We start from the raw sequence: 17,396 nt of genomic DNA on the forward strand, positions 1-17,396 counted from the left end.
TGGGCTTTGCCTGGGTCCCGAGAGCCGAGGGGAAACGCAGCAGCGCCTCGAGGAGCCGCGTAGCGAGGAGGTGCTCCGGGTCCTCGGGAGGGGATTAGATGGAGCTGCATCCATGGGAGATAAGAGGCTTGAGAGCTTAAATTTAGCATTATCAGCAACAGAATAACCCACACAGTTCGCTCGGAAACCTGCTTCGTCCTGTGCCTGCCAGGGGACACCAGGGCTAGGGAAACGCTCCGGGTCAGGCCGTGGTGACCACGAGCGGAGAGCGAGGAGGTGCTCGGCCACCCTTCTCCATGCAGCCCGTTACGTCGATGCAGAAGTGCAACGGGCGCAGCGATGGTCCCGTAAGGACCCACACGGGAGCTGTTCCCCCACCTGCCTCTGGACGGGCAATTTGGGAACTGGAGAGGTGTCAATGGTATCGCACACCGCTACCGGAGAGGGAAGCAGACCCAGGGCGGCCCCGCGCTCGCCGTGCTGCGGAGGTAGCAGGGCTCGCGCCCGGCACCCCAACTTCAGCCGAGGACCTGGAAAGTCACTCTAGCAAGGGCTCAGCGCCCTGCCGCGCCAAGCGGGCCGGCGATGGTGGGCTCCCCCGGTTCGACCCAAGGGGACCCTGCACAGAAAGGTGCTCTGCACGGTGCCACGGGGTCAGGGCACCCAGAGCGGGGTGCCCCTTTGCAGTGCTCTGGGTCCCACGCAGGCAGGACTGGGCGCCCCATTGCAACACCCCGGGCCCCACACCCAGCGCAGGGCGCCCCATTGCAATGTCCTGGCCCCACACACCCAGTGCTGGGCGCCCCATTGCAATGTCCTGGCCCCACACACCCAGCGCAGGGCGCCCCATTGCAATGTCCTGGCCCCACACCCAGTGCTGGGCGCCCCATTGCAATGTCCTGGCCCCACACCCAGCGCCGGGCGCCCCTTCGCAGCGCCCCTTTGCAGCAGCAGCCCGGCCCCCCCGCGCCCCCCCGGCGGCGGCTCTGGCTCCTCCCCGCCGTGATGCGCTCGGGAGGCGCCGCCGCGGCTGCTCTGCCGAGCGGCGCCGGGCCCGGCCGGGGCGCAGGCACGGTGGGGCCGGGGCTGGGGCCGGGGCCTGGACGGGGCGTGCGGGGACCCAGGGGCTGGGGCAGGGGGCTTGGGGGGGGGCTGCGGGAGCCCGTGGACGGGTGCGGGGACCCCTAGAGAGGTGGGGGGCCGTGGAGGGGTGGGTGCTTGGACCCATGGAGGGGCAGGGGGGACCGTGGAGGGGTGGGTGCAGGGGCCCACGGAGGTGTTGGGGGGACCGTGGGGGGCACGGACGGGTGCAGGAGCCCTGGGAAGGGGCCGGGCCACGGGACACGGTGGTGCTGGGAAAGCAGCCCCCCACTGCCAGGCCTCACCATGACCCTCCCCACATCCCCCCAGGTCGAAGCCCGGGTGCGGATGGACACGGGCACTTGGCCCCGAGCTGTGGGCTTTGCATTGCCCCCCTGCACCGGGAGAAGCTCTGCAGCAGGAGCCGGCGCACGGGAGGTGACCGGGCTCCACCTGGGTGCCGCGGCCAGGCCCGGAGGCAGCGTCTTCTCCGTGACCACGGGACTCGTTAGGCTCCTCTCCATCAGCCCGGCGTACGCGGAGAGTTCACGCACGGGCCTGGCTGCTGGTGACCTTTAGCTCTCCCCAGTTTACAACTGTCCTTCAGAGAAGCAACATTCATCCGGAGCCGTTCAGACTTCCCGGCTGTTTAGCAAGTCCAGCCTCTGCAGAGCCGCCGGTCGCTCGTCTGGAGGTGCTTCACAGACCCTCAGGTAGCAGCAGCTTGTGTGTGTGCACCCCCTTTGCAAGATGAAACATGTAGCATCGTCACCGCTGTGCAAGTTTTCAGGTGTCCTGCTGCGTTATGTAAGCAAGGTGAGACTGCCCGCTGCGATCTGCAGGCGTGCGTGTCCTCCGTCCCCTCTCCCGGCCAAAACGGTGCTTACGCCAGCCCCGTGAGCCCGGGAGCAGCCCCCCGGAGATGCTCTCGCTGGAGCTCGGAGCAGCAGCTGACCTGGGTCCACACCTGGAGATGCTCTCGCTGGAGCTCGGAGCAGCAGCTGACCTGCACCCGGCCGGCGGGGCATGTTTCAGGGCACCGGAGCGGCTGTGAAGGAGCCCTCGCCTGCGGAGGGGGGGCCCCTCGCGCAGATGAGCGACAAAGTGATGAACGGGCGGGTGCCGCTGCCTGAGAAGGCCTTGTCGGAGGGCTTCGCGCGGCTGCGGTACAGGGACACTTCGCTGCTCATCTGGCAGCAGCAGCAGCAGAAGCTGGAGTCGGCCCCTCCGAACACCTACCTGAGCCGGAGCCGGAGCATGTGGTACTCGCAGTACGGCAACGAAGCCATCCTGGTTCGGGACAAAAACAAGCTGGATGTCTCCAGGGACACGGGGCAATCCAAGTTTTGTGCTATTATGTAATTTCAGTGGCTTTGCGTCAGCCATCCGCGCGTGGAGACAAACCAGGCTTGCATCGAGGTGGAAGAGTTTGCGCCGTCCTAGCTGTAGGCCTGTGGCTAAAGCAGCGCGTGTAGGATAGGTCAGAGGCTGTCTGAAGTTTGCGTTTATTTTTGCTGTTGGTAGCATCAGGTTTTGCGTGACGCTGAGCGTGTGTAATGAGAACAGTCTCGCTCAGGAATTCACGGGACGGTGCTCGCTGCCTGTCGTCACCGGCGGGGTCCGTGCCGGAGCATGTGTTGCTCCTAAGTGGCTTGTGTGGCATGAATAACACATGCTGTCATTTGGGAACCATCCCCAGCAGCCACTTTCGCTTGCTAGTCCTCGTGCATTGCCGTAGCTCTGCAAATGCTGGTTGGGGACGAGCAAGTCCAGGCTGGTTTCACTGGAAGACAGATTTTAGGAAGGTTGTCCGCAAAAATACACAGCCGTTAGTTGTTCTGCTTGCTGCGTCTCCCTTTACTTACTTACCTGGAAATGATCTGTTATGACCCGGTTATGAAGTGAAAAGATCTATCTTGCAAAGGGAAGAGGGAAGAATGCAATGGTAATTTCATCTGAGCCTTCAAAATATCTGGCAGGAGAAGCGTACAAGTTTTGTCCTGTGCAGAGCAAAATGTCCTTTCTGATGCCACAGTGTGGAATTTCGGAAATAGCAGTAAAGGACCTGATTTTACGGAGTCAGCGGAGCCAACGCCGTTCACACGAGCGGATCCCAGCCCCATGAGGGCTTGCACAAGTCACAGGTGACGCTTCAGGAATGAACCCCTGAAAGGGAGGGACAGGCCTAGGAGAGCAACAGGGGAAAGCTACTGTAGACACACACATCTCCCGCTAAGGGACGTAAGGAAACGTATAAATAGTTACATACCTGCTGTCAGAGATCAGTTACAGAAGAAAACAGTCTATCAAAGTTTGCTTAGTGTTTAAGTCTTAATGTATGCAGTAGCTTGGAAGGATTTCTTAGTTCTGGTTGGGTAACACCTCTCGTTTTAGTACATTTGGCACATATATTTTTAAAATTGTGTCTGGGAATGTTTGTTTCAACTAACTGAAGGATTTTAGGGTGGAAAAAAATACTACAATTTTACCTTTTGGGAAAGAAAACTGCTCTATTAGAGCTGAAACCCTGATTTTCTCCAGGAAAGATCAAATCCTGAAGAGCTCATGTCAAATTCCAGCTCAATCCAGCAAGCACCTAAGTATTTCCTGAAGACACAGCAGCACTGCTTTCAGGGCATTAATTACGTGCCTAGATTTAAGCATTTAAGTATAATATTGGGCTGGAGTCACAGATACCTGTCTGCGTCTATGCTTAACTTCAAGCAAGTCAGGTTTTGATGTTGACCTCAGTATGGATTAGTCACCTGTCTAAAATTAGGCACAGTCATTACTTCTGTCTGTTATATTGATCTAAAACCTCTCCCTTTAAACTTTTTTCAAGCACTTTATTTTTGGGGGTGGGGGGGATACGGTGACGAGGAATCTCCTCCACCTCTCCACTTTATGGGTTAAATGCTAAAACTGAGGAGCACTGAAGTGAGCTGATCTCGACACGCTGAGTAGAGCAGAGCTGCTCTACTGCGAGAGCCCAGCGGCTTTGTGTGCTCGGCACTGACATTAGCACGTGTGTTCACTGCAAACCATGGGCAGCTCATTTTTTAGTGTAATTATTTATGCATGTGTTGATGTTTGGTACTTTAATTGGCGTGCTCATAAAGCTCAACCTGCTGAGATGGACGTCAGCACCGCATGGATCTGTGCATCGCACTGCACACCTGAATAGTCCTCTTGGTCTTGCCAGGACTAGCTCCGGCTGAGAAATATTTTGGGGAAAATGCGCGTTTCAGATGGGGAAAAAGCGTTTAATGGGATTCATAAAGCTAGCGAGATTCAGAGATCTGCCCGCAGCGGTGGCCGTGACTCCCGTACCGAGCACGCTGCTGAAGGCAGAGCATCGCCCGGCACGTGCCACCCACCCCGGGGCTCCCGCTCGTGGCTGAGCAAAGGGGTTGTGGTTTATAGGGCTGGGCCGGAGGCTGGTCCAAGCTCCCCGGGATGCTGCGGGCAGGAGAAGCGGGGTCAGGTCCTCTCCTGCGGCCCGGGGCAGAGTGCTACCGCTGAGGTTAGGGAGCTGGGGAGAAGAGCAGCCTTTCCCCAAAGCCAGCTGCTCCTTTTCTTTACTTTTCTTATAGAAAAGACATTTTAATTTTCTTTATTTCAGTAAGAAAGTTGATGACTGTGGTATAATCAGTCCCTTTTTGTTTACGTGGCTGGTAAACCAAAACTCATTTATTTAAACGACATTAATTAGGACTATTCAAGAGTAAGAACTTGAGTCTGTGCATATGTTCTTCCAACCTTGAGGCGCTGCAGGACAGAACAGGAAGAGCAGGGCTTGTTCTTCCCTCTTGCTATCTGCAAGTATTATTTTCCGTGTCTGTGTGTCCTCATTAGTCCCAGCAGGTTTGTGGAGCGGCTGCTATGGCATGAGCATTTCTGTAAGCCAGTTCTGTAGTGCTGATGCACTTGTTTTACATGCAATTGTAGCCTCTTTGGTAAAGTAAATTAAAATGATTTGAATGCATCATTGTGAGCAGCTGTTTTTCTTTTCCCTGTTAATCACTTTAGCACATGCGAGGATTACAGCTATTATCACACACAATCCCGGCCAAGGCCGAGGAGCGAAAGCTCAGCATAGAGGCAGCTCTTTCTCATTAGGAGCTATGTTAGGTGCTGGTGGGGCTGCAGGCAATCGCCTCCTTTCAAAGCAGTCACAGCGCTTCCCCAGCAAAGGCTGGCTGGAGCCGGGGGATGCTCCAGCCCAGGGCTCTTTGGCCCAGGTTCCTGATCCCGACAGCCCAAAGGCTTCATGCAAACTCGGGGTGCTGCACAGAGGAGTGAGAGCCCCTAGACATCAGGATACGGGCTTCGGCTTGAGCTGGATCAGCAGCCAAACCCCTCTCCGCCCTCCTCCAAGGCTGTAAGAGGCAGCGCAGTTTTGATGCACCAAGACATAACTCACTAGCAAATACTAGAGAAAACCTCCCACAAGGAAAGAGCATCGGATTTGGGGTTATTTAGGGTAAAAGAAAGGAGAGGACCTAAGAAGAATCTTCAAATACAGGAAAAGGCTGTTGCGAAGAGGAGGATGAGCCCTTTGCTATGCCTAGGCATTTCAGAGGTGCAAGAGGGGAGGCCAGGGCTTGCCTCCAGGGACAGTGTCCCCAGCAAGGATGGCAAAGCAACAAGGCATGGAGGAGAAAACGCCCTGCAGGAGATTTTGAAGGGCCAGGCTGAGCAAACCTTCGGGTTGTCACTGATACAGCACAGAGTTAAACTGAGAGAAGAGGGTTGCTGAAACCTCAGAGAGACCATGGCTTTTAAAGCCAGTGAGCAGGAACAGGGTTAGAGAAAGATTAACCCTGGTGGAGGCTGGCTGCCCTAACCCTTACTGTATTAAAAACAAAAAAAAAAATACAGAGCTGCAAAAGCTCACACAGCAAAACCAACTGGAATCGCCGCCTCCAGTGAACAAAACAGTCCTTGCCCCCCATAGAGGACCTCCAAGTCCCTGCCAGGAGTGTGACGGGCCACTGCAGGCCCCCGTTGCTGCCCGCAGCAGGTACAGAAACATGGACCGTGTCTCCCGCGAGCCTCCTTCGGCCACCGCCGCTGCCCAGGCTGCAAAACACTCTGCTTCCATCAGCTCTTGCTGCTTGCAAGTGGCTGTCGTTAAACCCAGGTGAAATTTTTATCTCCTCTGTTTCAGCTGAACTTACCTGAGTGGGACACGATTCTCACATAAGCCAAGGCCCCTTCAGCTCCCGGGCTTCCCTCTTCTCGGCCGCGCCGGTGCATCAGAGCAGGCTGAGCTCGGCTGCGGGGCACCTCGCCACGCTGGCGCGGCCCCCCCGGCAGCCTTGCAGCTGACTTCCGAAGTATTCCAAGTCTCATGACACCAGGACTCCTACTCTATTTATGTTTGTCCCTTGGCACTAGCAGCCAACCGCTTCCTTAATCAAAGCCCTGTTAGTTCTCAACTGGAGCAAAAAAGAAAAGAAAGGGAAAGGGAGAGGGGAGGGGAAAACACAGTATCAAACAGCACACAAAACAAGTTTTTTTTTTTTATTATGAAAACAAAACAAATGCCCCAGGACCAGGGTCCATGATTACCAGTAACATCAAAGATTACTTTCTAACTCTTTTTAAATTCTGTTGTGTTTGAGGCCAGCAATTTGCAATAAACAAGCTAAACTACTTACATTGACTTTTTTTTTTTTCAGTAACTGACATTTACAGGAATATACTAGAAATGGCACTAAAAAGTTTTAAGAAAAAGAGTTACGGTAAATTTGCATGCACATCATATGGAAAAGTAACATTTCTTTAAATATTAAAAACAAAAGGAAAAATAAAACAAAAATACAACAACAAATCTTTCTGGATTGGTTATGCCAGTATCAGGGATAAGTTCTAAGTGGCCTGTGTCAAATCCTAGCTGGTGGTTTGTTTATTTTTAAAAATGACATTTAAAAAGATATGCAAATACCTTTTATTTATTTTTTTTTTTAAAAAAGCATCTCATTGTTTTACAAGCAAGATACTGCTGCTAGTGTAATGAATCCTCGCCCTAAATTTATCTCCAACCACGCAGAGCTTGCCCACAGTTAGCCCAAGTGGTAACTGCCTGTGTTTGAGAACATGTATTTTAAAATCCAGTACTAAAAAGGTTGTGGTTTTTCTTCATCATGCCCCAATCCCTTCCCCCTAGCTCCAACCCCAACTTTAAAAAACATCATTCCTTTCAAAACAAGGAAAAAATTAAAAACTGGTCTAAGAGTCCCCAAAACAGAAAAAGAACTAGATTAGGTAACTGCAGTCTGAGTCTACCACACGGAGAACATGGAAAGAGACCTCGCTGGGTAACTAATTTGTGTGTGTGTATATAAATATATATATATACACACTCCTGCACACATGTGCTTGTGTGTATGGGGGGGGTGCACCTATTACACACACCCTCATGAACAGCTACGCAGCTCTGAAGGATCAGTCCTACAGTTACAAACCCTGTCGGTAGGAAAGTTTAAAATCACAGCAATACAAAACTGAAATGATTTTGTGTAGACAACATTTGGTGTGCAGAAAGCTGTCATACTCTGCAGACTCCTTTCACAGGTGAATTAGGGCCTGAACCCAGGGATGCTGTTCTCCCGCTGCTCCCACTGCGCCTACAGCCGATGGTACACCGGGAAACAGGCTGACTTCACGATCAGGTACGATTTGACAAAGCTTGTAAAGGTGCAGTAATGCTGGTTGATTGACACTAGGGTCCAGTCTGTTTTTTCTTTTTTTTTGTCAAAACAGGAATTCATCAGAAAAAGACGGTTTCAATAGAAGTATTTGCATGTATACATATGAAATCATACTGATTTCAGTGAAATTTCCCTTGGAAAACAAAGTGAAACTTTGTTCAGTCAAGAAAAATTCTACCATAAAAATTTCAATTTTAATTCTGAAGTTTAAAAATGTGATTTCAAGTGTTATTTATATCATTTTAAAGTTATTTCATGACATCTGTACTAACATGTCACACCATACAAACTCAAATAACGGTTCTTTTTTTTTTTTCAGTTTCCAACTCATCAAGGGCAGCTGCTACTTACTATGGACTGAAACCATCTCTTCTTTCCTGGAGACACTCTGATCTGAAGATACCAGAGGCACCACTACTGACATGTCAGGAGATAATGAAAGCTACAAACAATACAGAAATGAAAAAAACGTAAGAACAACCTTTTGAAATGAAGAGTCACCATTTTTTTCCCTGAAACGAGTGTCATGCCAAGATGGATTTCTCTTGTGGCTGCTATTTAAGGGGAAAAACCTTTGCTTCCATGAAAACAGACACTGAAATTTCCCACTGAAGGGAAGCCAAGTCCCAGTTGGCTACACCAAGGATAAGCGCGTCGTTGCTCTTCACGTACCCGCTTTTTGTTGGTTATTTCCTCGCAAATCCCCACGCTAGGCCAGCTGGGCCAAGTGGAGCGGGGACCCTCCTCCAGCGCTGCAGCCAGCCCCTGGGCCGGCCCCTTTCCATCACGGCGCCTGAGCCGCAATCCTTTGACTCTACCTTCCCTCCGACCTCAATGGGTGCTGGGACAGATGTCCGGATCCCAGAGGAACAGCTGCCCCTCGCCGTGGTCCGCGTCCAGGCGTCAGCGGACACGGCGTGCTGCAGAGCCAGGTCCTCCGTCTCTGCGCGGTGGCGATGCTGTCGAGCACGGCTGCTATTGCTACGCCTAAGCCTCCAAACGGCTGCTGTTCTCTGCGCAGGAGCAAATCTCTTCCAGAGCAAACACCACGTTAAGTCAACAGTATATCTCAGATTAATGCACATGGGAAAGGCTTTCAGTGGGAGGAAAAAACAGGAGCTTGTTTATCCACATTGTCACGGTATTGAATTGCTTGGTAATTATTTTAATTAAAATACTACTTTTGATAATGCAAGTCTCAGGTAACAGCAGAAACAAACAAACAAACCCCAAGCCCCTCAAAAAAAAAAAGTTAAGATCTCATTAGGTGTATATTACATTTCCTCATAGTAAATTCTGAAAATATATTACTAAGGGTCTGTCTAGGGAAGAATTTTAAGGGCAGAATTAAAAAAAAACCACAGGAACTAAAAATTAACTCCATTTAGGGATTGTTAATGGAAAAGGAAAATCATTAATTTCAGTAAGAATCAGGATACCCTAGTTCATCCCTTTGCAAATACAATGCGAAACTCAACCTGCAAAGACTCAGAGGGCTCCTGCCGACAGGCCGAGCACCCCAGTGATTTCAGAGCAAGCTGGGGACGTCCAGCAACTTGGTGCCTCACAAGAGCAGAGCATCTCCGATTCATCCCTTAGCAGAAAATGACATCACTCTTCTAGAGCAAACTGTGTAGAGCTTGTTATTGTCACTGTACGGTTAGAAGACATGGACAGAGCCACATCAGCTGTGAGAGTCACGCACATGAATACCCCCTGCTACATGCACCTTTCCTGAAACGCTGATCTTTGAAAGACGGATGTTTAAAGACTGATGCAAGAACAAGCTTCTTGACAGTCCCACTGCCTAAAGGTCTAGCTAGTAAAACCTCCAGGATCAGGCAAGGAGTGACTGGCAGCTGAACGCAGACGCCGTAAGAAGCGCAAACCACGGAGCGCTAACGGGCCGGCCCTGCACCTCCCTGCCTCGCGGAGGAACGGACAGGCAGACAGCCCCCTGCCCAGCACGCGGGCTCCTTATCCCGGCTCCGGAGGCTGAGCCAGAGACAAAGACCACGTGCTGGGACTTAGGTGTCCTCCAGGGCCATTCACATACATGAGAAATAAGAGCTGGGTGCAATCTGCAACTCCTTACGAAGGACAAGCATCGCCACGGGGCCTCCAGCACGCTGCTAGCCGAGACCTCGGCAGGATGAATTTTAGGGCTGCCGCACGGCAGAGGCAGCCTTAGGGACTGGTGCTGGGAGAGGGAAAGGCATAGCTTTCTGTTAAACTCTGTATACATTTTTCTTTACAATAAAAAGTTAAAAAGTTAAGAATTTACAATAAATTTCTGCCCCTCAGATTACAAATTTTATATAATTATAGAACTGGTGTTTTCCTAAAACTGGATTAGAAAAGAAAACAACAACACTGTTCTATCAAAAAAAGAGAGAGTGATAGAAGACCCGTGGAAATATCACAGAGAAAATGTGCTGCATCAATTTTATCTACCTGTACTTCTCCAAAATCTGTACAGAACAGGAAAAAAGGGAGCTGAAGAGAAGAGAGAAGCAAAACCAAAACTGAACACACAAAACATGATAGAGCACCAGACACACAAATAGACTGGACTGTAGCACCTATAGGTAAAAAGTCCAATGTATTTAAATAATGTCTCAGATTTTTATTTGCTTTTTTGTTGGTTTTCTTAAATCTAGTTCAAACCACTTTAAAAAGTCTGCATTTCTGCTGCACTTCATAATGCAGCTTTGCTTTTGTTTTTTTTTTTAAAAAAAGTTTTAAATGACCAATGGTATTAATAAATAAAGTACTTATATATACACGAAATTAGGGATAGTGAAAACAGAGTGTGTTGCAGCAGTGCAGGTCAAAACATTAGGCTGGACTTGTAAAAAATTGCTAGCCTTAAAAAATTTTTTTCTTCCTTTTTTCTCCCCTCTTTTTTTTCTTTTTCTTTTTATTATTATTATTATTGAGGTAAACGTTTCAGTGTCTGGAAACCTGCACCCCTGTGTGACACAGAAACAGCGTTCCCTTCCTAGGAGCTCATTGCTGATACAAAGATAAGGAAAAAACAAAACAAAAACTAACATCCCTCCAATTCCCCTGCCAGCTCAGCCTCAGCTGGAGCTCAAATGCTCCTTTATTTTAAGCCCAGACTGAGGCGTTTGTCATGGAGAAGGTACTTAAGCACATGTCTAATCACGAGCACGTGACTTGTCTCCGTCACTCCGCAGGGATTGCTCTTTGAGGTCCAGCTGAGAATTTTCAGCCAAAACATGTTTTCGATTAAAAAAAAAAAAAGCTTTCATAGAGAGTGTCTTTTTCCGGGAAGTTATCTATTTTTTGTTAAAAATAACATTCCAGGAAACCTGTGAGTGTCCGTCGCTCCCTTCTTCCCAATGTTTCCCCAAGAAAAATGAAAATGTTAAGCGGAAAAAACAAAAAAAATGCAACCACTCCTATTGCTCATGTGCTTAAAGTTCAGCTCATGCTTAAATACCTTCCTGAACAGATGCCTATGGCCCTACCAAGATAAAAAAAAAAAAAAAAAAGCAAAAAATACATGTTAACAATCCACAGTACATGAGAAATTTTTTCTTTTTTGTTTTTATGTAAAAAGATGATAGCATCTGACATTTTCATCACACTGTAGACTTCGAGATTAAGAATACTAGTGCTAATAACAAATACACCAACTAGTCCAAAAGCTAACATCTTTCAGATACAGTACCATTTTACAGAGATTTCTTTAAAAAAAGATTTTTTCCTTGTGTGAGCCAAATGGGCTTATTAAAAGGGAACATTTTGGGAGAGAGGGGAAGGGGTGGGAGGGAAATGTACTACAAACCTCACAGGACTTTCTAGTGATCTCCTGCTAAGAGCTCAGAGTTCTTCCATTTCCCACCAACCATCTTCAGTAAAAATGTATTTTAGAGACTTTATGCAAAGGGAACTAGTTGTCATAAAGTCTAGTCACACTCACGCACACGCAAAGATCTTTGACCTATTAAAAGCACCCCCCCAAAAAATGGAAGATACCTTTTATAACACTGAGTTAAAAAATGAAATAAAATGAAATCAGAGTGAGAAAGAGAGAGAAAAAAGAAAAAGAAACCTGACCACCGTGGAACAAGAGCGGTATATTAACGCGAGAAGGGAACACTGCAGAGTATTGGTGAGGGTGATGTCCATTTTGTGTTTTGTCTGTAAGTGTCCGTAAGTCACTCCGAATCGCTGCTGTCTGAGCTGGAGCCGCTGGAGCTGCTGCTGCCCGACTCGGAGGAGCTGCTGCTGCTGAGCCGGGAGGGGCCTCCGGAGGGAGCGGAGCCAGATTTCTCTGCAGGGAAGAAGGCAGCGGAGCAGTTACTTGCAAGATCATGGACTACCCGGTTTGCTGTGCCCTTTCGGCAGGGCAGCTCATCTCCCCGCAGCCGTTGCCTGCCGGTGCAAGGCTCATCCCCGAGCGGGCAGCCAGCTTCCCTGCAGCCTCTTCTCAGCTGCAACCCGCGCTGTGACCTCGGGCACCCGGCAGCAACCCACCCTGCGTCCACACTGTAACGTTAAACTGGGGTAACTCTCATGGAGGTAAACCCAAGGCTAACAGAAGACAGTAATTTTGCCATGGTGACAAAAGTTTTTCTGGCTTCTGCTGCCTTTTTCTTCTTCCAAACTAGAGTCCTCTGTCTGAAGGTTACCTGCATCTATCAATCCTTTGCTTCCACACACAACTCTTCAGGCATCATTAGAGCAGTAAAACCAGAACCATTACCTTTCTTTGCAGGTTTCTTGTTGTTGTTTAGCTGCCCGCTGACATCCTGTAACCGTTTTTCTAGTTCTTTCTTCTTTTCCTGAGCTAACTCTTCTTTAGACTTTGCTGCTTGCTTTTTTCCACTTGCAGCTGTGGAGGAGGAACGCATAATTTCTGAAACTGCATGGTTGCAGGTGGGAAAAAGAGTGGACATCACTATTTTACAGGGCATGTAAATCTGTGTGACCACTCCGCAGTGACACTGCAAAAATCAAGTGACCACACAGCAACTACACATCCCAGATAGAGGACAACACGCACAGTTGTCCAGATCATCCAATCACCATCATCCTGTATCATGCACTTTTTAAGAGACCTTCTGCAAAGTATTTTAGAAGATAGAAATATCCATGTAATAACCTTGTAGTTAACAGGTTACTTACCAGCCAGTTATATGGTCAATAGTTACACATTTGTAATTACAGAATTGTTACATGGGTTTTCTGCCCTGTAAAATAAAGTGTCCCATTAAAGGTTGTCAGAGGTAAGCATCTGCCATTAAAACTTAAGAAATCTTACGCAAGAATCAAACTGTGTTTTGTTATGTTGCCTTAAATATAAAACAAAAACAAATTAAAAACCAACAGTAGCAAAAGCTAGCAGAGGACAGGAACATAGCTCTATCAGTTGCACTGGAAATGGTAAGAAGTATCAGCAATACTCATGCTTCTGAGCAGAAGAAATCCCTCCAAGGAGGAGTAATTGAACACAGGTGCTGGGGTCAGCATCAGGAGCAAGACAGAGGCCTCATATTCTGCCTGATCCAGCAAGGAAATACCTACATTTCTGTGTACTGCTTTAGTACTGATTTAAAAAAAAAAAAAAAAAAAAAAAAAAAAAAAAAAAAAGAAAGAAAGAAATCTGGAAAGCACACTTGAAGAGGGTGTGCCCCTGAGCACTGAGCATTTCAATAAGCAGCAGAGAGCAGGGGAATCCGCTTGCTGTCAGCTGTAAGCACAGTCTCTGCAGTCCAGACAAGGCCAGCCGGCCGGCGCGGGGGATACCAGTCTCGGAGGAGCGGGAGGACATACATCTGAAGTTATCTGCGTTACTCCAGGCTTTGGTTCCAAAATAGAAGAGTGCTTTCCCATTCCTAACAATGCTGGAAAACCTTTTCCTGAACTAAACCAGCAATGAAGGACTCGAGAAAAATCAAACCAGCATATTAAAAAGGAAGGGTCAAAGCGTGACCTCTTCTTAGGCCTACCTGCAAGTCGTGTGGTGATGAAACGGAGGTGCTCTGCAAGAGCTGTGGGTAACTATCATGTTATACTTTTAAGAGGATCACTCTCTTAACTGACAAGTGGATGGACAGAGCCAGGACCACTCTAGGTAAGCAGCACATTATTGTTATGCAGCAGGAGCTAAAATCTCAAGGGGCTGTAACAATTCACACTCTGTGGGTGAGGCACAGAGAAAAGCCTGTACCATATGCTTGCCAGCACATTAACTTTTACTCTCTGATCTGAGAGAGACTGAGCATAACGTGGTGTGTGCAGGCCATCTAGGAAGAGCAGTTTTGGAGCCAACACAACTCAGACACTGACATTCAGAACTCACAGGTTACCCAGGTGACTTTGTCCAAGTCACTTATTCCCCGGTGCTCTGGATTCCAACCCTGCTTTTTATTTCCTTCCTAATTAGAAGATAAACTATTCAGGGTAAGAAACTGATCCTTCCAGATGTGTGCATGTAACACCTAACAGAATAAGACTGAAACCTGTCAGTGCCTTCCAGATTCTAGATAAGCAATAAAAACATCACACAGGTCTTGCAGAGGAACAGAGTAGTCCCTCCAGGTCTCCACAGGATGACATCACAGGAAGAAAAAGAAAAAAAAAATAGAAAGTTTCTGCATATTTTCTTTGGGAGAAAAGAATCTCTAAAAATCCCTGTCATCACATACCCAACAGCTGGATAAGAGAATCCCAACACACATGCCCGGACTCCAAAGCTGAGCCCAAGAGCTGGTGGGGGAACACGTGCCCCAGGAGGTAACTTACAAAATGGTTTCCTTTGTTTTTTCTGTAAACAAGATTTCACATATCTCTCCAGTTCTCGCAAAGTTGTGGGCTTCAATGTTTCAAAATCTATTTCTATCTCGTCGGGGTTGGAGTCCCTAAGGGAAGGTTCCCGCGACTGGATGATGTGCACCACCCTGCCCAGCTTCTCTCCAGGCAGGCGGTTGATGTCCAAGCTGAGCTGTCGTTTCTCGTCATAGGTCATGGGCAGACCTTCCTCCTCCTCGTCGGAATCATAGGTTGCAGACGCTTGTTTGCCTCCTTTCTTGGGCTGCCTAGGGGGTTGACAAGCATGGAAACATTCATGAGTATATAGGAACAATGAACTCTCTTCTACTCCCCTTGTAACGAACATCCCAACGCTTTTGGCTTTGAACCTCTAGCCAGATGGTTTGAACAGTACCAGGACTTCTGAAAAAGTGCAGAAATCTGAGATCAACTGTTTCATTCTTATTATACTTTGGCCCTTTGCGGCATGACAACAAGCCCAAGTAGCAGCAGGGGGGCAGCAATGAAACAGCATGTTCTTGCTGGCTAGGCAAAAGGCAAAAAGCAAGACCATATCTCAGAATCCCTGCCTGATTGCTCTCGGGATCGGACAGTGGAAATACGATGGCTCCACTGCCAGCTCTAATTTAAGAGCTCCCTGGAGATGCCTGGGAATGGAAATGCTGTTCAATGGTGAGTTAACCGCTCTGACAACTGAGCTTCACCAGGGAATTCAATGGAAACAGGAGGGATAGAAGAACAGGCTGAAAGCTCTTGGCATTCTCATCCGAGGCACCTAACAGGAGACAAGCTCTCACCTGTTAGCTGTGGTCGTGCTGTTTGCTTTTTTAGCTGGGGCTTTCTTCTGCTGGGTTTGTTTTGGTGGCTGAGCCACCTTGGGTTTCTTCTCCTCCTCAGCTTTTACTTTGTGCTTCTCTTTTTCCTTCTCTTTGTCTTTCTTTTTCTTCTCTTTTTCTTTCTTCTCTTTTTTTTTCTTTGGTTTGTTCACTGGTGCTTGTGATAATGCAGCTAGCTGCTCATGGACAGCTTTTAGCTGGTGGAGAACAACGAAAAAATAAATCAGACTTCAAGGTAAGAATAACTGATGCCTCCACCTCCAGATACTCTTCCTCTGCATCTCACACAAGTTAGTGATCAAGCACAGTCTGCTGATTGGACTCAGGCAACTTTGCTTGATTTGAAATCATTCTTTAAAGACTGTAGTACAAGTCTGCAGAAGTTCACTCCCAAGTGAAAAGTTAACTCTTAATTTTTATTTGCCCCTGAAAAACAAGTTCACATAGCTCTATCTAGAGTGCCAACAACCTGCACTCCAGAATCCTGGGTTCTCTTCTCAGCCCTCCTACCGGCTTGCTTTGAGACACCAGGCAAGCCATTTTATTAACATTTTGTCATATTAGTAGCATACTACGTCATATGAGTATAATGTCATATGAGTAACAGATACAAACACAACCGCATTTGGCACTGTATATCTGCATAATAAGAAAGCCCCGGCTTATGGGTTGACAACCACAACAGTCAAAACAGCTCACTTTCATAGACAGGGAACAGGGGGACAACAGACCACAGGAAACTTGTGGCAGATTTTGTTGTGCCTGAACTCTCTCTCACACAAAATGGGTCTCAATTCTTCCCAGATTCCTCGTACTCTGTATGCTGACAGCTGAGTACTTTGGGATCCCAGAAGGAAGCACAGAGCATCAGCACCAAGAACAGCTATGCCAAAGAAAGTTAACATAATGTCAAAAATATGCATTTTTCATATCTGAGATTTTTTTCCTTGAGCTGGCAGAAGGGGAGATCGCTCTGCTGCATCCCAGCACGGATGGGTTTTTAAGAAAAAAATGAGACCCTTCTTCCTGCTAAGTTCTTTCCACCGCCCAGGCATGCACACACAGACACACAGCTTAGCCGTTTTACCTGCTCCTGGAGCTCTGCTAGCCGAGTCGCTCGCTCTTCTTCCGAGTCGGAGCTATCCGAGTCGGAGGAGCTTTCCTCACTGCTGTGACTGCTCTCTGTGCTTTTGCTCACCACTGGTGCTGTTGGGGGAGGCGCAGGCGGGGCCTCTGCAGGCTCATCGGGCATCTTTGCAAACCTCATCTCAAAGACATCCTACAAAAAGGGGGAAAAAAAAACGCTGACAAGAGCAGCCTCAGCCACAGAGTCTTCACTGGCTTTTAAAACATACCAGGCACCACACCACGGGTAAGGGTCTTACTTCATTGTGCAAGGTGACATACAAATAAATAACAAAGATAAGCACTCTAAAGCAGGGATTGAAATCATCATGGTAAGAGATGGCTCCTCCTCTCTTGAAGGAAGAAATGAAAGGCTTGCAGTGGGTTAGGACTAGACTCAAAGTTTTCTGAATCTCCCTCTGAGATCCATTTTTGGATGGGAAGGTTGTGGGAGAGTGACAGGCTCTCATACCTCTGCCTCCTGGGAGGCTTCTACATTTTCCCTGCACTGGCTACTGCCAGAGACAGGCAGGAGACTAAACAGACCCCAGGCTTGATCCATTCTGGCATTTCTAACACGCTTTCCTCTGGGTTTGCTTCGCTTTCCGCTGCTCCTCTGCTCAGCGCTGAGAGATCCCTGAGCTAGGCTTTAGCTCTTGCACAAAGGCCAGGCAGGAATCCAGCCTTCAGATGTCGACAGCACAGCTGGCCTCAACACCAGAATACCCTACCAACAGGCACCGGCTCTAGGACTGTGTGTGGCTGGCACCGTTTTCAGTTTGCACAATTTCTCCCAGCTCTTCTAAGGCATCTGTACAGAGGAGTAGATTCTGTA

General features: G+C 48.3%; 2 protein-coding genes across 8 annotated transcripts in view; one reads left to right on the forward strand and one right to left on the reverse strand.

Annotated features, from left to right (window-relative positions):
• Window positions 1-1,002: 1,002 nt before the first annotated feature.
• BRD3OS (BRD3 opposite strand) lies at window positions 1,003-5,065 on the forward strand. Of its 2 annotated transcripts, none has more exons than XM_064523846.1 (2): window positions 1,003-1,074; window positions 1,411-5,065. In XM_064523846.1, the coding sequence occupies exon 2, from the start codon at window positions 2,107-2,109 to the stop codon at window positions 2,440-2,442; it is 336 nt and encodes a 111-aa protein (XP_064379916.1). In that variant the 5' UTR covers window positions 1,003-1,074; window positions 1,411-2,106; the 3' UTR covers window positions 2,443-5,065. The 2 variants fall into 2 exon arrangements, with proteins under 2 accessions (XP_064379916.1, XP_064379917.1); XM_064523847.1 differs by having other exon boundaries at window positions 1,003-1,069.
• A 1,527-nt stretch (window positions 5,066-6,592) lies between these two features.
• BRD3 (bromodomain containing 3) overlaps window positions 6,593-17,396 on the reverse strand; it is a 56,183-nt gene continuing 45,379 nt past the window's right edge. For all 6 annotated transcript variants that reach the window (XM_064523840.1, XM_064523843.1, XM_064523837.1 and 3 more), the window contains 5 exons: window positions 16,524-16,715; window positions 15,398-15,633; window positions 14,574-14,866; window positions 12,532-12,660; window positions 6,593-12,099 (listed from right to left, as the gene is read on the reverse strand). In XM_064523840.1, the coding sequence (XP_064379910.1) occupies window positions 11,984-12,099; window positions 12,532-12,660; window positions 14,574-14,866; window positions 15,398-15,633; window positions 16,524-16,715 (966 nt within the window). In that variant the 3' untranslated portion in view covers window positions 6,593-11,983. The remainder of the gene's footprint in view (window positions 12,100-12,531; window positions 12,661-14,573; window positions 14,867-15,397; window positions 15,634-16,523; window positions 16,716-17,396) is intronic.

This window comes from Dromaius novaehollandiae, chromosome 20, assembly GCF_036370855.1.
Source record: "Dromaius novaehollandiae isolate bDroNov1 chromosome 20, bDroNov1.hap1, whole genome shotgun sequence".
Taxonomy (NCBI): Eukaryota; Metazoa; Chordata; class Aves; order Casuariiformes; family Dromaiidae; genus Dromaius; species Dromaius novaehollandiae.